The sequence below is a fragment of the Alosa sapidissima genome, chromosome 3 (genome assembly GCF_018492685.1).
Source record: "Alosa sapidissima isolate fAloSap1 chromosome 3, fAloSap1.pri, whole genome shotgun sequence".
Taxonomy (NCBI): Eukaryota; Metazoa; Chordata; class Actinopteri; order Clupeiformes; family Clupeidae; genus Alosa; species Alosa sapidissima.
In genome coordinates this window covers 10,667,915-10,693,639 of record NC_055959.1, presented here as the reverse complement: position 1 = coordinate 10,693,639, position 25,725 = coordinate 10,667,915, and the positions used below count along the sequence as shown (strand labels likewise).

General features: G+C 39.8%; 2 protein-coding genes across 6 annotated transcripts; both read right to left on the bottom strand.

The window, feature by feature from the left end:
* Positions 1-12: 12 nt before the first annotated feature.
* rbm12bb (RNA binding motif protein 12Bb) lies at positions 13-18,755 on the bottom strand. Of its 3 annotated transcripts, XR_006030637.1 has the most exons (8): positions 18,588-18,755; positions 9,183-11,449; positions 8,462-8,576; positions 4,301-4,350; positions 3,921-3,993; positions 3,705-3,811; positions 2,155-2,223; positions 13-571 (listed from the first exon to the last, which is right to left on the bottom strand). XR_006030637.1 is itself a non-coding variant. In XM_042085189.1 (2 exons), the coding sequence occupies exon 2, from the start codon at positions 16,067-16,069 to the stop codon at positions 13,910-13,912; it is 2,160 nt and encodes a 719-aa protein (XP_041941123.1). In that variant the 5' UTR covers positions 16,070-17,478; positions 18,588-18,749; the 3' UTR covers positions 13,531-13,909. The 3 variants fall into 3 exon arrangements, 2 of the variants coding, with proteins under 2 accessions (XP_041941123.1, XP_041941124.1); XM_042085189.1 differs by lacking the exons at positions 13-571; positions 2,155-2,223; positions 3,705-3,811; ... (2 more) ...; positions 8,462-8,576; positions 9,183-11,449 and adding an exon at positions 13,531-17,478 and having other exon boundaries at positions 18,588-18,749; XM_042085190.1 differs by lacking the exons at positions 13-571; positions 2,155-2,223; positions 3,705-3,811; ... (2 more) ...; positions 8,462-8,576; positions 9,183-11,449 and adding an exon at positions 13,531-15,924 and having other exon boundaries at positions 18,588-18,749.
* A 2,152-nt stretch (positions 18,756-20,907) lies between these two features.
* On the bottom strand, positions 20,908-25,681 carry LOC121705135 (tubulin delta chain-like). Of its 3 annotated transcripts, none has more exons than XM_042085939.1 (11): positions 25,541-25,681; positions 25,168-25,267; positions 24,969-25,064; positions 24,823-24,884; positions 24,250-24,387; positions 23,246-23,387; positions 22,812-23,003; positions 22,431-22,526; positions 21,888-21,963; positions 21,564-21,699; positions 20,908-21,461 (listed from the first exon to the last, which is right to left on the bottom strand). In XM_042085939.1, the coding sequence occupies exons 2-11, from the start codon at positions 25,263-25,265 to the stop codon at positions 21,316-21,318; spliced, it is 1,182 nt and encodes a 393-aa protein (XP_041941873.1). In that variant the 5' UTR covers positions 25,266-25,267; positions 25,541-25,681; the 3' UTR covers positions 20,908-21,315. The 3 variants fall into 3 exon arrangements, with proteins under 3 accessions (XP_041941873.1, XP_041941874.1, XP_041941875.1); XM_042085940.1 differs by lacking the exon at positions 25,541-25,681 and adding an exon at positions 25,361-25,461; XM_042085941.1 differs by lacking the exon at positions 25,541-25,681 and having other exon boundaries at positions 24,969-25,045.
* Between the last annotated feature and the right edge of the window lie 44 nt (positions 25,682-25,725).

The following is a 25,725-nucleotide window of genomic DNA, read 5'->3' as shown; positions in this document are numbered from 1 at the left end:
ACTATGCAACTATCATTTGGAATAATGCGTTTTAATCATGGTGCCAAATTGTCAGAGGGATGACAGTTTCTGACGTATGATTTGGATCACAGTGCAAATAGCACATCAGTGTCACTTTTCTCACTCAGTCTCTTCCCAGCCACATGTGCAAATTAAAAAGGGTCTGGGTGTAAATCAAAACAAAAGTAAACAGTAGCCGAAACACCTGCCTGTGATGGCGAAGCTCTCTCAGATAATCCAAAAAACATGTGCACTCTTGCTGATCAAACAGTCAACACACCAAAAAGAAATCAAAAGAAAGTCTTACAGAGATGAAGAGGCAAAGGGAAATGTGAAATTCACAACATTTACCACAAACTATAATAAATAATAAATACAGTTACAATACAAATGACACACCCAATCAACAGTTATTTACACTTAAGCATGCAATGTTTTGCAGTCTAGGAGAGTATACAAAACAAACAGAAGCGGTGGTACTGTTGGCAAATCCCCCACTCAACTCTAAAACCAATCCACAGATAAAAAGGATCTTCTACCTTTGTTTTCTCTTTTTATCCTTTGCTAGGCACTGGAAGGAAAAAAAAAAACAAAAAAAAAACACATGTTAAACCTCTAAGTTACAAAGTGTTTTGATAAAAACGATCACAAACAAACCAAGATTACACCGTTCCTCAGCTCAGTACAACCGTTCACTCATTAGCGATGCACGGAATACATGAATTTGCATCATAAAAACCCTTTGAATGGGTAAACTTCAAAAGAGCCTGCATTCCTTTTAATAAATATTATATTGTACTGAACATAGCTGATATCTATCCACTTGAACAGATAGTAAGCACCTTTTGACTGATGTGTAAAACCATTCCTGTTGCTTGGTCTGCGAATGCTGGTCACTTGTTAATTTGTCATGATGCCAAGAAACATTGCAGCGCTTACAAACTCCAGTTCTTGATTCTTGGGTAACCAGTAAAATTATGATGGTATATGCGTACAGTAAATAATAACAACAAGGAACTAAACATCAGATTGTTTTTAAACATAAAAATTAGTGATACACAGAAAATGGGCTTGTTTCCCCAGTTGTCGGCACACTAGTCTGGTAAAGGGCCTTGACACTATAACCATAACATTTTCCTTTCTACTTCTATGCCGTAGCCTTCTGTCTCCATCCTCTAAAGTCTGTGCCATCTTGTAGGCCATACTTCAGGTCAGCATGATCTCAGTTTTTCTGGTGCCAGGATGCTGATGATGGTTTGTTTAAGATTAAATCATCCTCTTATGGTTGTGCTTGTAATCCAATCTCAGCACAGTTAATTAAACTGATGGGAGAACCAAACATTACCGCAAAAGATTTAAACCTGCACTGATATCCATACATCAAAGTCAACTGGACTATCCCTTCCCATAGAACTAGTTTGATGGCTACTTTGACAGTTCAGTTACGATAGTGTTAGGCCTAATAAAGGAATAATACATGTGCAAGATAACATTACCTCCTGGTATTGTCAATCTGCAAATTACAAATCTAAAGAGCATGCACTGACATACATATATTTTTCCCATGAAGTATCTACATTATATGTACATACTACATACAGTACATCATTCTCAGCAAGATTATAGTGCATATGTTCCACTGATATATCGTAAACGTGCTAATTACTTAACATTTCGTTCGAAAATTCTAAAACAACAATGTTTTTTAATACTTCAAAATAACATTTGATAAATGAACCTTACATTTTTCAGTAGCCATAGGTGTGTAGATTTGAACAAAATCTAGTTTGGTTCTTACCGGGGCTTTTACTGCCTGAAATATCCGATTTTGTTTACCACGCTCAGAGTTTAGTGCTGGGCTGGTGGCTGCCTATTCCCAACCTTTCTCACGGCACATGAACGGTTAGCCCGAGAATTCTCGTCGCAAATCAAAATTCCACTGGAGCTCCAAGCGGATTTGTACACGCAGCCTTACAACACTGTTTACAGCTCTTCGAGTCACGGTAAAATTCAATTTTTGGTACATAGCTAATTTACATACACTTATGGTGTGGGTTCTTGTGTTTCTTTAGGAATCCATTAAGTGACACATACATGTAAGAGGTTGGAAATACAGGACAGTTGGTAATAGCTGACGTTACGATAGCACATTACCTGGACTTACAGTTCCTCTTTTCCAGCACACGTATTGCAGAGAATGAGCCTTCGGACATCCTGGACCCTCTAAAGCAAAAGACAAGTAATGGAAAAGACATATATAGAATTTGAACACAAAAATATATCCAAATCTGCTTTGGCACAAAAATATACCTACATCTGCTTTGACCTTATATTGGCAAACAAGCCCTCCAACTGTCCCAATAACAATTTATCACTGCAAGGCAGTGATCCAGAAACAGAAGATACAAGGAGCTTCTCTGAAACCCAAATAGAAGTGACGTAACCTAGCACTTCCATCCAATTACTTTTTTATTATATTCATTATGGATTGGGATCAGCTGGGCTTAGGGAGTCAGTTACAAGCTTTACTCCAACTTACATTGAAAGTGACCTTCATCAACTAAATTATATGTGCACAGTAAGAGAGAGAGAAAAAAAAAAAAAAAAACACACACTCTCATACGATAGTACCCAGAGCTAGTGAGCGGAGCGCGAGCGAGCGAGGAGCGGAGCGGATGGAATTGTGCGGAGCGGATGGAGTGTGGAGCGCTTTTTAATTTAGAGGCCGGAGCAGCCGCTCTGTTCCGCTCCAATTTCGCTCCGATATCACTCACACCACGAGTCTGAGACATGCCCAAATCCAGCCAGGAGTCACATCTTCGTAATAAATCAAAGACCGTTACATTTAAAAAACAGGATGTTGGCCATAGTAATGTAACGGATAAGACTTAGCCAGCTTGGTTCGGTAGCCACTTTCACTGACTAGCATTCATAATCAGGGGCAGCGTACGACATAGCCCACGAAAACAGCACACACTAGGCACGTCAAACACACACATACAGGGGTGGACTCAGCCCCCCACACAAAAAGGATCACACACGAAGAATACCTAAAAGGGTAACACGCTACACTAAAACAGGGACATTAAAACAGTAAATAAAGGCATTAACACACACAAACAACCCCCAGCCCCCCCCCCGTATCCCAGAATGCATTGTCCCAGAGTCCGTAGTTTAGAAAGGAAACTGAAAGTCATAGGGAGTACTATTCCTACAAAACAACTAGATACTAACAATGTAGAGCAAGAACAACTATGTGGTGACACTCTTCCAGTGAGATTTATTTTGGAATTTAAGAAGACACATTTGGCGTAAACATTGTGTGTTACGGAGAGCAAAGAAAAACGTGAGCAATTTGAATACATGCTTTAAGTAAGGCTGAAGTAAAACTTAGATGCTAAACCTGTATTATTTAGGCAATTAATCCCATTGATCCCTTTAGTTTTAGGCTTATGTGTAGGCTATTGACGTTGCCAAGCTTGTTCGTTGTTGCACTGTCGGTGTTGCATTAGGCTATCGTTTACATTACATACATTTCTGATCTTCTAATGACAGACAAACACAGTTGGCTGAACAGTAGCAGCCAAAACATTAACTAAGCTCTGCTTAACCAACCACTGACATCATATGAATATGGAAACAAATCTGAATGCAATTATCTAGTGATACAATTTGTAAACATGGGGAAAAAATGAAACTCTTACTGCCTTGTCTAAAACAACTGGGTGTTCAGGTAGAAATTCAGGCCTTCTTCTAGCCATGGGAGTGCTGGCAAATTTCAGGAGAAATTCCCTGCTATAGGATATCCTTTCTGAAACCGAAACTACACAGAATTAGCTCATAATCTAGAGGAGAATGTACTTATGAAATGTTAATTTATTTTAAAGCATTTGTGTTAATACTGATCAAAACATCCATACCTTTCTTTGCAACAAGATTTTTGCTGTGTACTTGAAGAATTTCATAAAACTGCTCCACTTCAATTCTATTGAACTTTAAAATAGGAATACAAAGACAAAAAGATTAGTGTAACAATATCCATTTTAATGTCCAAAAAGCATTGTTTCGAAAACAAGGTATCAGTGTAGATCTTACAATCTAGATTTTTAAATATCCTGAGAATTTCCACTATCTCTATTAACAAATATAAATAAGCTATTGCTCTTGGATGTTTTTTTTTTATAATGATCAAGCTTGTTTTATACATGATTACACAGAATGAAGTAAAATGTTTCCGCCATACTGGGACTCCACCAGTTAATAAGCAACAGTAATATTTCATACACATAAAACATCTTACTGAGGTGGCCTGTGATGCAAAGGACTCAAGGTCAGCAAATCTGGGTTGATCTATGATAAAGCAAAAACAGTTTGGCATTCATTTCATATTTCGTATTCTTAAAATAAAGCTAAGACAGCTTGTTGTGCAATGTACATTAATGAAACAGTGTATAGAAACATTAATGCACATGTCAATTACAGCATGCCCCTTCACAGATAGATCCATGTGTGTACAACCAGTGCCCTCCAGAAATACCACCTCCTTTAGGCAGTCGGTGATTGCTGTATACACATATACCCAAACAAAACTACTGTATACAGGGCTTAAAATTCATTTTTCAAAATGGGGGGGAATTCCCCCCTTAGGTTATTCATGTAGGGGGGATTTACACAATTTGGGGGGGCGGGGGGGTCGATTCTGATACCAAGTCAAGAATTGCGATTTCAATACTTCGATACTTTTTTTAAAAAAGTGTTTGATTTTGGGGCCCCCACCACCCTGACGTCATCAGTAATATATACTGTAGTGGGATCATTCACAACAGTGGACATCCTAGATTCTGCTTGACTCTCTCCACACACACAAACACACACTGAAAATGATAGCTTATGTGATATGTTTCTATCATATATTTTTGAATTCATATAGAGTGTATTTATTTAATAATGCATTTAGCATTTTACTAGTAATTACTAGTAGCTAAACATATTTAGTAATTTGAATGCCTCATATTGACGTTTAACCTATAACACTTAGGCATATCTTTAATGTGGTGTGTAGGTCCAATTGAGTGCACATTGCTGATGAGTAGATGTAATTGAGTGCCTGTCACTTTAAGAAAATACGTGAGAATAATTCTATGGAGTAATTAGCCCCCCTTCAACCTGATGGTTTTAGGCTATAGTCGCTAGTGAATAAAAGTTGTGCATAGTGCGGTATGTGTATGCAAATTATTATGTTTTCTATGTCATTAGATACAATAAATGTTCAAAAAACTAACATGTCTAAGACAATCTTTCTGGGATCAAGTGTTGACGTGACCTGAGCTAGCAGGATCGTTACCAAGGAGCTCTTTCCAGATGTAAAAGTTTGCCATGGTAGCGTAGCCTATTTGCGTAAGCGCAAAGTGGTTTTTTTTTTTTCTCTCTCTCTCTCTGTGTGTGTGTGTGTGTGTGTGTGTGTGTGTGTGTGCGTCTGCATGAGGCTATGTTCAATTCAACTCGCCACTTAATGATTAGGCTATATAACGTCATCAGACAGGCTGTAAAAGTGTATGCGGGAATTTCTCGCATTATGATGGCTAGAGTTGCGGGACTTGAACAAATGATGCGCAATACCCGCAATCCCGCAGTGAAATTTAAGCCCTGGTATATATAGTAGGGGGCTAGCCTGACGAGCCAGACCCACATTAAAATGTAGGGTCTGGGCACTCACCGTTCGCAGTGCTCAGTCCGAGGGGCGGGATAATCAGTTGTCTTTCAAATTCCCTCAGCACGCAATAGGACAGCGCTATGAGTCCCCATGCGTTTCCCACCAGCGGAGCTAGTTGGCTAGTTCAAACTTTTGCCAACTTATAAAAGCTTAACTCATGTCACACTGTTCGCCAACAGCAACATTATCTTATTTGTTTTCAAGTAGCAGGGAATTCAGGCCAAACCGTTGCAACTCTGCCATCAATCATTATGTTAAGCCCGCCTAACGACTCTATACACGATTTGATTGGCCTGATAGAAGTTTAATTTTCCGAGCTCACAAGCCAACGGAGAGTTGCTAGACTAGCCCTGGCAACAAATGTAATTGTTGTTACATAACTACTGTTATGGTGGAGGGTGTGTAATGTTGTGGGGCTGTTCTTTCTGCACATGGCATCATAAACTCTGACATTTTAAATCAAAATCTGGCGGCCTCTGTTAACAAACAAACATTGTCGTCATTGGATCTTCTAGTAAGACTCTGATCCAAAACATGCCCAGATCAACACAAAACTGAACGTAAAAATCAAGCTTGCCATGGCCATATTCGTCCCATGAGTTAAACCCCATAATAAATCGGTGAGCTGAGCCAGAGAGGAGAGTGTTTCAGAGAGGACCTTAGATGGCCCGGATGACCTGGAGATTCTGTCAAGGGGAGTGGTCTCACATACGAGACACGATGGGAGAAAATGAGGTACTCATCCCATTATTGCCAAAGGGAGGTTGGACAATGTATTAAATACAGGGGTGCCAATAGGCTAATTCTGGCATGTGTCTTTTTTAATGATTTATTTACTTTAAATATTTATTGATGGGGTAGGCCTATTTTTTTCCTCAGAATACATTCACTTCACTTCCCTTCAAGGCTGTACTCATTGCTCTCAATGCGAGACTATGATAAATCACCAAAAGATGAAATACCTCTTTTTACTAAACTTAAACAGGGTGCCAATACTTGTGAAAGGCACTATACATAAAGCTAAAAATGTATTTCTAAATACATTAGAATAGCACCAAGTAAGCACAGAGCGTACCTCCGTCAAGGCCCAACAATTCCCTCAATTCAATATTAGCCCCCTCAATACTTGCGCCCATGTCTGTAAATTGCCTTCATCTTGCAATGTTAAAGGCATCCAATGTTATTTCAGGTTTATTTCCATTTCCTGACTCTCCCTAAAGTTATGGAGTATTTGTACTTCACACAACTGTGGTAAGTACCACTCACAGCTTTCACTCTTCCCCCTGGACATGGTACATGTGGATTAGTTTACAATAGGGCTGCAACTAAAGATTATTTTCATAGTCGATAAATCGGACAATTATTTTCTCGATTGATTGATGAGATGTTTGATTGATAAAATACCAGAAAATGGTAAAAAAATCTCAATCATTGTTTTCCAAAGCACAAGATTATGTCTTCAACTGCCTTGTTTTGTCAAGTTTAAGAAGCTTCAGTTAGAACATTTTGATGTATTTCCCTTAAAGAATGACACAAACCAACTCATCGATTATTGAAATAGTTGGCAATTAATTTAGTCAACATCTAATAGATTCATCATGGAAGCCCTAGTTCACAAACTGGCAAAGATAATATCTGAAGAGCCATGTGCACTGACAAGGTAGGCCTAATATCCAGGGTTCCTACACATTTTCCATTTCAAAATTCCATACTTTTTCCATACTCAAAATGTCCAACTTCTCGGTAAATTTTTCTGACCATATTCTATGTCAATGGAGCGTTCTACTAGCATTGTGAAGAGCTGTATAATAATGTTTATTATTAACTTGGTAGCCCTTGGATACTTTTCGTTGGAGGAAGTGCTGTGTTGGAAGGTGCACTCACATTTTTAGTTCTCTGTAGATACAAGCATAGCTTACATATGTTGGAGACTAGTGCACTGCTGGCAGAGGCCTCAGAAATCACCATAAACAATATTATTTGTTTGCAATAACAGTTTATCAGATTATGCAGTATCCATGTCTTGGTATCTTTTACAAAATCAAAAAAGTCTACCAGTGTTTTAGCCGAAAATAGCAGAGCTACACAAACATACCAGTGCACAATGGTGTAGGGCACTTGCATAGAACAGGGGTTCTCGATTTGGTTTTGGTACCAGGGTCCCCTTGTGGGAGAATTTTTTTTTCTGAGGACCCCCATTCAATTGTATCTTGATGATGTGGACTGCCAGTTAAGCTACACAACAGTAGGAACAGTCTGGAAACAAATATTTCTCCATACCCTGGTTTCTTTTTTCCATACTTATCCAGACCTGGAAATTACTAAAAATCAAATTCCATACTTTTCCAGGTTTTCTATACTGCATAGGAACCCTGAATATCACACAACTTCATACAAATAGTAGACTATTGCACAATTGCTGTAAAACAATTTATGATTCTTATGGTATGGGGTAGAGCGAAGTTGCAAGGCTGGTTTTCCAAGGACGGGTAGGATCTGGCTGGTAAGGCGCACTATTCTTCAAGTAAAAATAACCATCAAATTGGTTTACCCATGTCTATGGGTACCATCAAAATTACCTAGAAACTGTTATATGAAGGTAAAAAAAAAAACACCTGCATAGGATGTCAGAATCCCTGGATCGGTCCACAAATTATAATAGGTTCATCCTGGCCAATATATGCCCCCATCACTAACGTTACACCATGATACAAACAGACGGGGATAAAAAGCTGATGGAGATAATACCTTCATTCAGGCGACGAAGTGGCCTGGCTGGCTCAAGGTGCTTCATCCGCCTCCTTGACACTTCCATTTTTTTCCCGATTGCTAGAATGCTGCTCAACTCTCAAGGCTGTTCAAGCTGCGTATTGAATTAATGGAATTGGCAAAAAAAGAAATCAAAGTCAATTTTATATAATCAATACGTGTACGTGCAACTTATAGGGCACATGATGAGATATACATAGTAGTGTATATTTACAACCTCATACGAATGTAGTATAGGGCAACAATTGCTATGTAACGTTAGTGACAGTGGGTAGATTCACTAATTCGAAGTGGCATTCTGGATGCAACATGGATTTCAGCCACTAGGACAATCAAGTGATAAACCTTTCAAACATCGCTAACGTTAGTTAGCTAACACCAGGCACGCGACCGAGGTTGTTTATGTAGCTCTCCTCGTTGTAGACAAATTGATGATCAAAGCAGTTTAATATGAATCGCTGCCGTGCTTGTCACATATCGTTAGTTGCAATAGTTGAACAAAATCATAATCACAATCACACTGAAGTGCCGATGTAAGCTAACTTTCGTGATGTTGATGGCTAAATTGAACCACAAAAAAGTACTGGGTGGAAAACTTTACATCATGAAGCCATGTGCAACAAATTGCCATCGTTCACACGTTAATCAAACGAACACTTCAGGTAACAACGAGAACAACTATTTATGAAGTTTAACTCACATGATGTCTTTTCTCCATCCACGAGACACTCACACACCCTCGCCGGGTCACTCACGCTTCACCAACTAGAATGTCGGCGTCTTTTTAACACGAGCTTGCGCTGATGCTGGTGGCAGGCAAGCTCGTGACGCTGCTTTCCAAAGTAGAAGTGCATGGAATGAAATCGGATGCGGTAGCCTAACCCGTGGTGTTGATTATTTTGTCTGATCAGTTTCCATAAAATAGCCAGCAGCCAGTGGGCAGAACCGATCAATTTCCAACTGAAAAATACGCTTTATCACAACTTAAAAAACCGGCCATCTCCATATTTGTCATGTGATATGCTTTTATTTCAACGTTTTCCATGATCTATATGCCTATACAGGAGCCAACATAGGGGAAAGGATTTAAGCTCATTAAATCCAGAGTCATAGAGAGAAGTTTTCTCTATCACTGATTAAATCCACACACACACTTTTGTATCTCCACTCTGGAATGTTGCAGGAGACGGCTACAGGTTGGCCTGGATCAACGGTCAAAGACAGTATAATGCATAATAACTTTTTCATAAACAAGTAGGCCTAGATATTCTCATTTTATATGCATGCTGCTTCACAGTGGATAATTTGCATGTTGCATATCTCACATTTGTAAAATTGTTGCCCCAAAACAACCAAATTTGCCCTCATTTTAATACATGTTCCAAATGCTCAGTCATCTATATTTTCATACTATGATGTTAAAGAAGTTTTCACCCCAAATACTTAATTATCTAATAAAATATCTGGACTCAGACATGTTTGTCCCCAGGACGTGTGTGGTCCTGAGGGTGACTTTGTGCACCTTTTTCTTCCAAGGCATTCCATGGGTTTTGTGACTTATATTTCTTTGTCTCATCATGAAAAGAATTATATAACAGAATTTGAACTATTCACAATCATTTATGAATTACACTTACCACAACTTCTTCAACTAGGCCTATACACCATATGGCGATGTCCAGTATTTATTCGACTTGAGTCTGATCTGATTATGTACTGTGCAGATTATGTACTGGAATAGTTTCATGAACTACATCCCACAGGATGCATCCAAACATAGTCCAAACATTTCTTCATGGAGTTATACAACAGATACTGGAGGGGTGTGATTTCACTGGATAAAGGAAGGAGGCAACTGCAGACCCTTTAAACACAACGTCATGTCATTAAAAACAATAAACTGGATGTTGTATGTAAACCATAAATAAAAACCCTTGGGTGCACTTGCATGACTGTTGGCAGCTACTTTAATAAAACTACTTAAAGCTAGTTAATAAAAGTATGCATTCTTCATGAAACCAGTGGTAGGTTATAGCTAAATGCTGGTGGTAAATATTCCTAGCAGCATGTCATTCCTTATCAAATAAAGCTGTGGCCTCCAAGGTGGTGGACTCCCGATTTATGTGTTCCTTGCTGATGGTCAGTATTTCCAGTTTTTAACTTTATTGACTTGCAATATTGACTTTTTTAGGCTATTTGACTTTTACTATAAACTAATAATTTTCCTGTAATGTTAAAATAACATTTCATAATAATACAATGTTTATTGTACATAATACAATGTTTATTGATGTCATTGTAAGTAACTTTGGACAAGTGTCTGCTAAATACCATAAACATAAATCCGATTCCTTAACAGGTGATACGTTTCCTGCTTTGGGACTAAGCCTGTCACACGTCCGCGGGAGCCGTTAAGTCAGCTGCAGGGTCATCAGCTAGAGACTGCCATCAGCATAGGAGTAAATAACAAGGCTGATTAGACAAATCAGAATTGTAAATGATTTATATTGCACAGCTACTGTCTAGGCACTTTACAGAGTTGGGGCCTAAACATTTTAAATAAACAGGAAGAAACCTTGATGTGATGCTGGATGACTACTTCAGATGCTTTTGTCCAAAGCAACTTACATTTGACTTATATTTGAACCAAAGACCAAACAAAACACACTAGGTAGGTCAGTCTTCCCTCCACTGCTTCCTGAGAAATTTCACAATATTTTCTTGTTTGGAGGACAGGCTGCCCTCATGTTGTTTGTTTCCAGTTCACAGAACCAGGGTGTAAGAACAGCTGTTCTTACAATGTACTCAGAGAATGGAGAGCTATCAGATTGTGACAATATATTTGCTGAATATTACAAATAGTGTTCTGTGAGTATTAACTTCTTCACATCGCTTACCCTACCTTTAAGGGGGAAGCGGTGCTCCGAAGTCAGTAAATAACTGAATATTTGTACACCTAGTCAGCACCTAAAGGATGTTTCCAGATAAACACCAGTTTTCATATCCAATCTACCACAATTGTTGCCCTTGCATTGTCCACCCCAAACACCACACTATTGCTTTGTTTTCAAATACAAAAAAAATATGTGGGCCTCTGTATTTGCACACAGCAAAACACATTTACAGTGTTAGGGGACATTTCCTCTAATAAAAACTGGTTCAAAGCCTGCAATTTTTGATGAAGTGCTATCCATCATTCAGCAGCTGAGGGTAGCAGCAGATTTGGATAGTTGTACATTTGATGTATCTAGAGTAAATTTAGGGATTTTACGTGATTTCAAGCCCATAACACTCCGCACATTCAGCGATCATCTCATGATGCAGGATACATGATGCAGGAATTTCCAGAGCGTGGAGTAACACGCTCTGGAAATTCACAATTTCGTCGCCGTTTAAAAACATAGTCCAGTCGATACAACTTCATTTCAATTTCGAAAGAAATACTAAACTATTTTTTTTTTTTTTTAAAAACGGCGACGAAATTGTGAATTTCCAGAGCGTGATACTTCGGTTTGGCTTTAGGGACCCTCTACTCACTACCACGTAAGTGTAATGTTGTTTGGAACTGTAGAAGAGGTATAAAAATAGCGTTTTGTAGCGCCGAAATGACTTGCCCTGGTCACTTCCAGGCTATCGAGTTTTGACTAAAAACTCGAAAATCGAACTTTCTCAAAACACATCCGAATGACATGATTTTGATGTCAACTCAACATATGTACTCCCAATCATCCATAAATTGATCTAAAGTGCATTTTACTCCGGATAATTCCTTTAACCTCATTACTGAAGATATTTAGAAAAATCAATGTATAAGCCGTGGCCAATAGTTGGGAAATTACAATAAATATATATTAGGGCTAGGGATATGTCAAAATAACGTGTTAATTTCGATTAATTCATTACAGAAAAAATAACACGTAAAAAAAAATTAACGCTGATCAATCACATTTCCTAGTAACCTTTGACCAGTGCAGTTTTGGCTGCAGTGACTGAAGGAGGCAGACAAGAAAGCCCTGCTTGGTCCAGTGTATGGAACATTTAGCCTATGTTTTTTTTTTCCACGCCCAGATGAAACTGTTGACAGGAGCATGTTCTCTGCGATTTTTGCAGTAAGGAATTTCCGTACCATAGGAGTTTGTCATCACCTCAATGCAAGCAAACGGGAAGGAAGGTACGAGTTAGCACACCCCAGCCTTGTCAACGTTAACTTCGCAAAATTATTGTTTAGGCTACTTTAGGCAACATATGACTGACTAACTAACTAATCAATGAACTCCCTTACTAAATCGACTGCGTTACCTCGGTGTTAGGTGTAGGCCTACTGCATGTCAACAGTGAGTGGAAACTTTAGTCATTTGCATTTAGCATGCTAAAAAAACATCTCGTGAGAATCGTGAAACATTACCTTATCAGTAAATATAGCTCTTTGTTGTTAATCCTTCGCTTCCACAACAAAAGCATTTTCATTGTGTACAGGGGGAATAAGTCATAAGTAGCCTTGGAAATTGATTGCTTTAAAGTCTATAATGTTGGTTTGGCTTTTCATTGGCCAAACCAACATTATGCCAAAATTTGAATTGAAATATGTTTAAAATACTTTCATGGCAAAAATGGATGTATGTGATTCATTTCGATTAATTAATCAAAGTAGGTAATTCATTTGATTAATTGTTTTAATCAGTTGACAGTCCTAATATATATAGTGTTTATTGTCATTTATGTTTGACCAAAATAAAGCAACAAGAAACTGAGATGTCGACTGATATCCATCTCAACTTTCAGGTTTTGTTGTTGGCTTTCCCTCTAAATTCAATTATAGCACCTTGGTCTCATTAGCCTTCTTGTCAATTGATCTTTTATACCTTTCTGTGACTCTCTAATGGTTTTAAATAGTAATATCTAATTTCATGACTATACACCGACGTCACAAGTAATATTTTTTTAGGTTGATTTGTGATAATTGTCTCCTAAACATAAAGCCTTGACCTGAACTGTTGGCAAAAAAGACATGATAAGGTCATCAAGATTATAATGCACCAAACAAGCCATTCAAATAAAGGTTTTTACTGGAACATACGCCATCCAATGCTCATACAATCATTAAATTATAATAATGGACTTCATTACTACTTGTCAAAATGAACATAAAACAATAATCATAAACCTGTACATACCTGTGCTCAAAGACACAAAATATTAATCCATCACATACAGTCCATCTAAACCATTTCTTTGTTGAGGCACTAAACATAAAAAAAAAACACTTAAAAAATAAAAGATCAGACTTTTTTTTTGGGGGGGGGGGGGGGGTACTAAAATCTTAAAGCTAAATACGATGGTTGTCATTACTTGTCTTTGATACCAAACATCAAACACAGCACAAATATGAACAGATTTGCACAATTTCACTTCTGAATATAACAGCCCTCATTCAAACTTCACAGTGATTGTTCTCTTCCCAATGGGCCTTCCATGCAATTCTTTAACAGCAGTCAATGCTTCACGGTGTGATTCAAACACAACTGAAGCAGAACTAGTCATAGTACGTCGGTCACACTTCACAGTCACAGATCCTGGGATCACTCTGTAGCCATAGCAGAAATCATAGATCTCGTCATATTTGATCCGTACTGGCAGATTTGACAGTATCACACAGGTGGGGCTATCAGAATGTTGCCCAGGAGGCCCAAAGCCTTGATTCAAGGGGCCTTCTCCTCTGCCTCCAAAAGCATCATGGTGGTCTAACTGTAGGTCATACTGGTCTTCTCTTCGGCCAAAAGGTTGAACAGGCAGATCATCACGGTGTGGGTGGATATCTGGTGGAGACAAGCCCTCTGTATACACTTTGTCTGCAGGGAAATTCGGTCTGCCATCTTGCCTTGCCGGATACCTCACCTCTCCAGTTTCCCTTGGAATTTCATTCGGGCCAAAACCTATCTGGTCTGATATACCAAACTCTCGCATCTGAGCCCTGGTGATGCATTTCAACATAACCTCTGAACCCAGAAAACGTTGCCCATTCAAAGACTGTGCCATCATTGCCTCGTTTTCAGTTTGAAAAATCATCAGTGCCTCACCAAGTCCAGCTCCATGTTCATCTCGAAGAAGAATGAGGGAATCATCGGAAATTCTAAAGCCATGAAAAAAGTCCATAATCTCCACCTTTCGAACATCAAAAGGGAGATTGCGCACATAGAGACAAATTCTGTCCGAGTCAAACCCATCTCTGCCATGGGATGGTGACCTTTGACCTGAATGGCTGGGCTCCTCTGGGTCTTCTAGCTGCTGGTTCATTGACTGCAGCATAGCGATCATCCTTTCTTTAGAAACTGGAGATACGTTCACAGTTTTGTTGCACAACTCTTCCCTATGGTGAGACAGGCCAGCACAATAGTCCCTTAGGCTACTGAACATGACAAGGGCAGTCCTTGTCCTTTTCCCATATTTATCGTTAACATGAATGATCTGATCATCCTTTAAGGGAATGGGGTGGAAAAAATCTTTCAAGTCCTTCTTCTCCACAGCATAAGAAAGGTTATCCACAAGCACACAAAACTCTTCCTTAGCAGGAGAGGCAGACCGAGAACGGTACGGCACCGGTGAGCGTGATTTGGGGCGATCAGGTTCATGTTTTCTTGAAGTGTACGTAGGGCTTGGCATGGTACTGTACCCAGTGGGGTTTGGGACTGGTTCTGGTTCACCGTCTCCACCTGCCAGCAACCACTTCTTCTCTGCACTTGGATTGACGCGAACGTACCGAGATCCAATGTATTCACGGTCCCTCTTCAGACCCTCAGCAGCATCTTGAGCTGTAGCAAATTTTACCATGCCAGCTCCGCTTGGCTTGCCTTGATTATTTCTGAAAATAATAATGTCCTCAACCCGCAATCCCTCAAAAAACTGAAGGATGTCTTCTTTTGTGGCAGAAAATGGCATGCCGTACAGATGCAAGTACAAGTCATCTCTGCTTTCTTGGCCAGGTTGTCTTGTCTGACTGCGCCTCCCACTGGAAAGTGACCTATTTCCAACCTCTGGGTGAGGATTTCCATCTGCTCTATGTCTTTCCACGGAAGGTTTCCCACCAAAAGACAAAGGCTCAGCTTCTGCAGATCGACCATTATCTTTGTACGTCCTCCTAGCATTGGCATCTGGCTTTTTAGTGCTTGCCTCTAGAACCTTTTGCATCTCCGATCTGCTACTCAGCAGTAAGTTAACAGGGGAACCCTTAATGCAACCGCCTGAGCGAGACATTGCACGCCTGGCATCTTCGTCAGATGCAAAGATGATGAATGCTTCCTCAAGCTCGCCACCAATGATATGCACCCCACCATCTGGGATTTTGAGGCCAGTGAAGAAACTGCGAATATCCTCAGAACCAGCCGTGATTCTGAGTCCCTGTAATCGGATGACCACCGCCATAACGAAGAACAAAACAACAGCACCTGCAGACAGAGGGGCATATAAAACAGCATTATTGGTGACACAACAAAGCCACCACACCAGCTCCCAAAGCCTTTCTTCTCTATGCTGTCTCAACACCAGTCCAAACGCACTTGAGTAGAGAAGGCTAAGCTGCATACTGACCATTTAACATTTCTTCTACAATTGACTGCATTCACACTGAAGCAAATGTATTCAAACCTTGGAGAAATTTTGAGCAATTCTCAAAAGATAAATATTCTGCCATCCTGCCCTAATGGGGAAGTTGGTTAAACTGACAGCACCCTTCCAGTTCATGCAGAATCATCCACATCAAACAACTTTCTGTTAATTGTTTCCACATAGCAGTCTTTAAATCCATTAAAGGCTGGTGATGCATTCTCTTGTGTTCTTTGGTATGAAAACCACATGCTTTTGTCCATTTCATATATGCTAAAAGGTTCACTACATTCAATTGGTTTAACTTGGGATGGACATGGTTACAAGAAGTTGACAATGAGTTTCCAAATTCACCTGTGGAAATTCTCACAATGGCATCATCAATAAACGCATATTCTGTGTTTGTCTCTTCACAGAATAAGTTTCACTTTCAAATATTTTCCACACCGAGGAAAACGATTCTTTTGGCAATTCGTTGGAACTCCCTCATCCAAACATGTTATCTTGGTAGCTTCAAATCCATACCATACCCAAATGAAGCCCTTATATCCATATATCCACAGAGAACACTCCAGAAATGTTTCAGTCCGTCACCCAATCACTACAAAACACCGCAGGACCAAAAGGTCTAAATCCTTCACATCACACGTCAGTCCTCACCTTATCCAGAGACTTTCTAATGAGGAGATACAACACTCAAAGAATCCTCCATAGAAATGCATGGGGTTAGTTCGTAACACCGATATGGCAGTTGTCTACACATATCCCATCCCTTCCTCTAGGCTATGCCTCCCTCATTCACTTGAATAGGAAAATAGCTGCCCGATAACTGCCCAAAGTGCGTTACCAAGATGGCCACTGAGTGGGGGGACTTGCCTTATCCCTGCAACAGCAAAATGCCTATTACACAACACAATACAATGCATTTGTCCATGCACAATACATTGCCAATATTTGGTAGAGTGGCATAGGGTCAGTTATGGGTGTAACCAGATAATTCCAAGTGTAAAGATACTGAGTGCTACCACCATGGGCAGTATCAGAAGATAATTACATGCGTAGATTCAGAATCTTGTATCTTATTAGGAAGCAGCCCCGTGGAGAGTAAAAATAGTTACAAGAGGCATAGACAAAGTAAAAGTTCCCTGGTCTTTAGCACTCTTTTATTAAAAGCAACAGACTCACACCAGCTGGTTCAGGAATCGAACCCGGGTCGACCGATTTTCAGGCAGTGACGTTACTGTTACTGTTGCTTCACCACACCCATACGAGCTCCAAGTGCCATACAAAACTACCATACATCAATTTCTTACAAACAGGATAACAGTGGCATGGTCCCAACCTCCTCTGGATTTTACTGTTCCTCCTTTCACCAACGTTTGTGCACTGTGGTGTGGCTGAGCATGTAAAAGAAGAGACAAGACACCTGTATTTCAACAGGTGCCACAGAAGTATCTGGTAGATGACTGATTAAAAATGGGGCACGTGCCCCATTAAAATATGCAATGATTGATGACAAAAAAATAAATAAATAGTAAAACATAATCCGTGGTTTGTTCAGGATCCTTAACAAAAAAATCATTCACAAATGAAATTGGTCCAAGTTCAAATGGACCAGAAAACAAAACACCAGCGTTCGCACAGAGAACCCAAACAGAGAAGACACCTGAAACGTTAACGGAATCAACCACTGACTATAAATAACAACCTCGACAACTTTAAATGGTTAATCACGACGAAGAGGGACGAATATCAATCTCTTGCCTTTGTTCATGTCTGCAGGCAGCTATGCAAATCAATTCCACTCAAATGGCTACCATCATCTGGATTAAATCATTTAGATGAAGTCAATACAAATAAAACAAAGGCGCAATCGCTTTGGTAACATGCACAACGTTATTTTCCTTGATGTTCACCTGAGAACACACTGTAAACAAGACAACGCCATAAACTGACATAAAAGACACTAGCGACCACGACAGGTTTGCTGAGCGCCGCACCAGCCAAACACATAAAACGCACCCTACCATGTCCACTGGGATGCAATCGCCGTACCAGAATACTCCAATAGCCTAACCTCAGTGTCTTCAATCAACCTTAAACACAAGATTGCCAGGTGTCGACAGAGAGGAATAAAACCACACTACATTGAGCATCTTGGTAGTTTCATGCTCGGGCGTTGACCAAAATTAAAGTTAGCAACCCAGGTGCTAACGTTAGGCTCGTGTTAACATGTGGTGCTGTTATTGCTCTATTGGTTTGACTAAATAAGAATGCATTTAGCAAGTATAAGTTACCAAAACATTCATTTTCCTTATTGAGTAGGACCTGGAACAGATATTAGTCAGTTAAAATAAATAGCCTTAAAAGCTAAATCGCTAACGTTAACGTTAGGCCTCCATGCCCAATATAGAAGAACATCAGCTAGTGCTATATAATTACGATGGCTAATGTTAGCAATGCAACGTTAACCTTTGCTGCTCCAAAATATCAGCAAAGCACTTACGATTATCTCGAATTAAAAAAGGCTTCTCAATAGGTGTAGTCAGTCCCGTTGTTCAACTATGGATATGGCTGGGCTAAAAACCTTCTGACAACAACAGAGGTTAGCCTACGACCAAACCGGTTCACTGCATAGCTCAAGGCAAAGCGAAGAAAGTGCGAGCAAATTTCAATATGGCCACCATTGACAAATATTTCAAAATAAAAGTCGTGCCTATCATTAAATAAAAATGATAACATTTAAAACACAATACTTTTGATGTACAAAAGCACAATAAACGCATTTCTAGGCCTAGGGCTGGACAAAAACTGAAAGGCCCTTTTGAATAGCTATAGGAGTTGTTCGGCGGAAAAATATGAAATTTCACCATGAATTGTGGGAAATAGGCTACAGTAATTTTCTTACAAGGAAAAACATCTACATGAGCCATTCAAACGGTTTCAGATGTGTACTGCTTAAGAGCAAATTTACTCCACAAAGAGTGTAGATTAGGGATATTCCAGCAGAAAGACTTTATCCTTCATAAAAATCTGAGGGTTGTGTTCTTGAGGTAACTAAAATCAGACAATGATGACAATAGGCTACCTTTTATACCCCGGAAGTTTCTTTTACGAAATTCCTTAAATAATTACATTTTCTGGAAACTTTTAATGAACACAATTATCAAATTAAAAACTGAACATCCTGCTGACCACCAGGCTCACTCCCAGTTATAAGACATATCATACATATCAGAGTTATTAACCTTTAACTGAACTTACAGATGAATATGGACTGAATATATGAAAAGCATAATATGGGTACCACACGGAATGATACTGTAATAGTTGAAATATGATTAATGATGAATGCCACATAAAAATGCTCCAACAAGAGCTGAAAGATGGACTTAAAAAAAAAAATGAAAATAGGCTACACTTGGTCTACAATAGGCTAATCAAACGGAACATTAAATTAGGTAGCTGGGATACCAACAAACTGTGTCAGCTTGATCTGGGATTTAAATTAAATCCTCATAATAAGTAGTTTGAGAAACTATAAGTTGACACGGTAAGTCTTAACCAGTCACAAACAGGCCTATGGCCTGTTGAATGAATACAAATGGTCTGATTGCAAAATCAATAGATTGTGCTCCCATAATATGAATTCCTAACATAGCATGAGAAAATATGTTGATAATGCCTGAATTGCCTCTGTAAGAATCAGTGCATATGCCTGAGATGTAGCCTATGTGTGTTAGAAGGGTTCCCACATAAAAAATCATTGCATTTGGCTGAATGGCATATGTGACGGTAGACAGCTGGTATGATTTTGGTAGGGTTTAGTTCCCTTGCAGGCTCCTAATCTAAGGTGCTGCAAGTCACATATTTGAGCCCAGGGAAGGTCAAGGCTGAGTCAATGAGGCACAACACAGTTACATGATGCAAGTATGTGTCACAAAACGTTGAAACTTTTTGAAGTTTTAGTCTGACGCTTTTTACTGGAAAACTTCCTCAAAGTAAATTAGTTTGTTGTGTCATTTTTGCCCCCATGTGGTCTGGAGTATAGATAGAGGCTCTGTGCCCCCATTTTATGATCTCTGTTAGGATACTACATTTACATCCAAAACTAATTAAATCGACTTCATCGACAATGGCCAAACTGTAAAAGCAGAAAATAGAGCTGTGTCAGAACACACATTACATTGCAGTTTGTTGGGTATGGGGCTGTGTATGCTAAGCCACGGACCATGGAAACGAGTCTTGCTGGGCTCTATGAGCCACGAACGCTACGAGCCACTTTGGGGCAGCCGTGGCCTACTGGTTAGGGCTTCGGGCTTGTAACCGAAGAGTTGCCAGTTTGATCCCCGACCAGTAGGAAAAATGTGGGTGGGGAAAGTGGTTGAGCACTGCTCTCCTATACCCACATCCACGGCTGAAGTGCCCTTGAGCAAGGCACCTAACCCCTCACTGCTCCCCGAGCACCGCTGTAGCAGGCAGCTCACTGCTCCGGGTTAGTGTGTGCTTCACCTCACTGTGTGTTCACTGTGTGCTGTGTGTGTTTCACTAATTCACAGATTGGGATAAATGCAGAGACCAAATTTCCCTCACAGGATTAAGAGTATATATATACACTTATAAATGGACAGAAACAAAACCGTTTAAATCCATCAAAGAACTGTGAATTTCTCCAAAATTATTGAAACCCCATCTGAGGTTGAATGTTGATCCATTTTTGATTTGAGGGTTTACTACACTTTGCTTTTGTCAATTTGATGAGTAAAAACTATTTCTTTCACATTTAATAAGCTGGATTTTGGTAGAAACTCTGATAGAGCTATAGCTAGACATAAGGAAGAATTTTATTTATTTTAGAAGTGCGGCTCCCAGAACCTTCCTGCTGTGAGGTAGTTGTTTTGTAATTTATATTTAAAGGAGACAGAGAATTCAGTTACAAAACTATGATTCTCACAGGCAAATACACATGGCCACAGAACCACTACATTTAAAATGAGCAAGCACACAAAATAGCCACAATAAAATGCAAAAGAGAGTGCCACAAAAGAACGATGACAAGTATTTTCTAGTATAAGCATTTTTACATAGTTCCATAAAACATATCATTACATTTTTTGCAAGTATTTATGACTGGACATACAGTCCTGAGCTGTCAATGTGTATCATATTCTTCCATGACATTTAATAGAGTGTCCAAAGCCTGCTCAAAGTCTTGGTGCTCCACACCATAGCGTTCATACCAGTGCAGATAAGCTCGCACACCAATCTTCTCTTTGGTTCGGTGCACCACGTGACTGAGCAAAGAGGTGACACTGCTGTGATTGGAGCAAACTGTAAGGAGTTGGTGCATTTGGTGACAGACAAACTTCATTACAAGGATCTGAAAACAAACATATAATAAATAATTACACACACTTAATATATTATGCTATACTATTCGATAACAAATGCATAAAAACATCTGATGGACAATATTGATTACCTGTCCAGTGATCAATGGGAAGGGGGTTCCATGTTACACAACGATGTCCTCGCTTTAGTTTATTAAGTGCACTGGACATTACAAAAGAGTTGTCCTGATCACCTCTTGCCACTGCAAGAACAGCCCGACTGGTGTACTGAATTCAGTCAAGGCGATCTGTCTGTATGTTTAGTGTAATGTACTAGTCAATGGAGTACATGAAAAAGCAAATTGAATGATACTACTACAAATGATGTACTAGAAAAAAGAGCAATGTAACAAATTGGGAAATAGGATCTGAAATCACAGTGTAGGTAGATGCAGGAATCATTTTTGAAAAGATACAGGTCTTCCTGCAATAGACCCCTGTGGTACACACTGGAGAGTACTGCTTGCCAAACTGTCCCATTTAACTTTTTCTCTGAGGAGAGTAAGGAGAGAAGTAAAACGCTCTTATCCATTTGAACTGTATTTATACTTCAGTCTCTTATAATCTAGGTAGTGACCTAAATTTGAACAAATGAATGAATGAATGAATGAATGAATGAACACACCTTATGCATGAAAGGCTCATTTGTTTCCGGTAGAACGTTAGATGGGTTGTACCGGCATCTTCTGTTATATTGTGCTCCTTACATGTTCACTCCAACAATGAAAATATTGTTTGCCCAATAATAACAATATTAACGCACGCATACATCCTTTTACATTGTAACATGGAGGTGCAGCAACAAACCGGGTCCGTGTAGACACTAATTACATTAACAATAGTGGCAGGTTCGAACACACCTGGCTCCGCTGGAAATAAATGAGCTACCTGAAGAGCCTTTCGTGCATAAGGCCCTTTAACTGCATTATGGAATGGCAGCAGCATTGATGAGATCTCACCTGGAGTTTGCCTGAGTGGTGAGCAGGAGCTTAGCTGCAGGCATTGGGCACACAGACCGAATCAGCTCCCAAGGCTCCATACCCAAACTCCAACCACTGCACACATGCAATTGTGCAATGAGCAGTCACACTGAAATGAACTGAGGCTGCACAATGATCCTACATTTTTGATAAGGGGTAACTTTCAAAAATACATTTAATTAGAACATTTTCATAAAACCTGCACTATTTTGATGTAATGGGGTGCAAAACAATTGTTAATGTTTCAAAATCCTAATCATAACAAAATTGCATTAATGAGATGAAAAACATAAAATATTATCAATGTACACTCTAAAGAATATTGTAGCAACACAAATATAAACACTGGTCTGTTGTTACCTGGCAGTTGTGAGGCTGTGAACAGGAAGCAGAAGTCCAGCCATACATGAGACAATATGCTTATTCATGAATGAAAGAGTGCCTTGTGACAGACCACTAGAAAAGCCAGATGCACAAACATGTTTGTTCTGTGGGACCCTGCTATAGCTGAGGGCCTGGTCATTGTGAAACAGGAGGATGCCATCAGAACTCCTAAAGAAAAAAGACAGTGCTTCATCAAGCATGGCACACCATGAGCAATTATCAATTGCTGAATGCTGCATTATGTCATAGCTAGACTCCCATACAAACAAAAAACTCATATGGTGTAGACATTGCATGTCAACACAAGGAAGTGAAACAATGATTGTTCACAAAATTAAACAAAATGACAAATAATATCTGGGATGATGTAACAAACAATATATGTGCTTGTTTTCATCAGCAGGATCTACCTCTGTAACGCAGACAGGCACAGAAGGCTGTTGTAGTGCTGGAGTGGGCTCTCTCCACTCTGATGCGGAACCACCGACACTGTGAGAATGTGACTCACAGGAAACTCTGCCCGAATCTCCTCACAAAGCCGTGAGCCCAGTCCTGAGGGAGCAAAAACACCAGCAATGTCAATGGCAGATCCATAGTGTCCAAGCATCCAAGTGTAACAGTAGCCAGCTAGTACGATGGCTGTGCAGTATGCACGTTAAGTAAATGTCCCTCCCAATGTCTTATGAGACATGCTAGTAAGAGATGCTAGCACCCAAGGGTTTTAGTTCCATTGCTAGCACGCCCCTCGCTCCAAACCAGATGGTGTTGCAAGTTGCAGGTTCGAGTGCGGGCAGGTACCGTGCAGTCGGTCAGACACAACGCAATTACATATGGACTTCAGCTCCCTCACTAGCAAGCCTGCCTCCAGTCCGATGGTGCTGCAAGTTATGGATTTGAATCCAGGCAGGTGCAGGTCTGGACTGTGCAGTCCGGCTTAAAACTGAGCACACACCTAGGCCTCACCACTTACTTTAAGTTTCACAAGCGGTCATACACTAAAACATACTGAGAGTTGCCAGTAGAACAATTATTATCTTCCAAAACTTCCCTGTACAATTATGATTTCAGTGAATCTAGGTTTAAAAAACAATAGATTAAACTTGTAGATAATTATCCTCGATAATTGCTTTATTACAATACAGTACTTTGTCACACATGTGGCCAGTTTCCCAACCACTGATTAAGCCTACTCTTATAGGCTAAAATTAAAGTTTTTTTCTAATGGAGATTGTCGTTGGGAGTTTTCTTTCAGTCTAGGACTAACTTAATCCATGCATTGAAAACCAGTCCACAATGTTTACCGAACTGTATTTTCTAAGTGTTTCAACTTTCCTTCACTGACCATATGCTGATGTACAGTGATGAACTGCTCCAGTGACCAAAAAGATAATTGATGTGATTCTGTGGCACTCACCAGATCCCGTGCCTCCACTTACACTGTGCAACATTACAGTTCCACCATAGTAATCTCGTCTCTCTGCCTCCTGCCTCACAGCCTCCATTGCTTGATGAAGCAGCTGATCACCCTCTTCAGCCCCGTGTCCATGGTAGCCTTGTAATGTATGGGGGAGAAGATGTTATTTCAACATTTTCATCTCACTGTGATGTCTTATACTTTGCTCATTCATTGATACTAGAGAAATGATCAAAACACTATGCATGTGACAAAATAAAGACAAAGAATCCTAATTTGAATGAAGGACAAAGAGCGAGGTGGCTCAATGTGCCTTGTGCATGCTATTGTGTGGCGTGTTGGAATATTGAGCGAACACACTATTGTTTAAGGTTAGAATCTTGCATGGTATTAAATTTGCAGACAGATTTGGCCTCATTAATAAAATTAGCTTTAGTTAGACTTAATACATTGCACACATTTGAAATTAGGGTGTAAAATGTAAGTGTTTGCTAATTGCCATTAATGACAAAAATGGACAAACTTGAAGTTAGTCAACATCCATCAATGCTTCTCTGCAATTTAGTGGCCTACCATAAGCCCAGTTGTTTCCTCTGCCTCCTTTTCCTTTGACAATATTGGACTCCAGTAACTTTCTGTTGAGCAAAACAGTGTTTGAGTCATAGACTAGGCCTACTGAAAATGAATGAAAGAAAAACTGAATATGAAAATAGGCTCACTTATTCCTAACCAGCCGTTGAGTTCTTCTCAAAACTTTGGGCTCGCTGTCAACGCACACTACTGCCAAGGTGCCCTCCTTGGTGATGAAAGGAGACCTAGCAAATTAATTGTGTCATCTCAGCAAGACAGCACGAGGGTGTGTAGTGGTGAAGCATGTATATGAGTAAGAATAGATTATTTTTCGCACGTTCACTTCACCTGTGTTCGCATTGCTCGGAGGTCTTTGAAAGCATCTCACACCACTCAAGGCCCAATTGATTTCCACACTGGCCTATCTGAAGCATCACTGCCGACATGACTGTCAGTGAACGACATGAAATTAGTGAGAAATGAATACACTTTTAAGCCAATCGAACCAGGCACACAATATAAAGTCATAAAATCGACCTACCTGCGAGCCAATTTCACCTTTGTGGTACCCGTCCTATCTAATGCAGTCCCATGCAAAACCACCGAATGTCTTGTCGCGTTGTAAATCACCCGTGCTTTTAGCTATTCAGCTCATTTTCAGAGACAAGAAAGTTGGGTAACGTTAGTTTTCTACATGGGTTTCAAACAAAAAATCACTCACCTCCCAGTCAGTTTTCGTCATGGCATGGGTTCGATGGGAGAGGAGGAGTCGTCAAGAGTGTGTTGTACCTAGCCACAGACCTCACTAGCCTAGCCTACCTAGCTAAGCTACACCATCAGCCTGAAGCGTATAGCAAGCTAGATTGTTCTCGTTTATCATAAAGATAGCTCGGTCGTCACCTAACG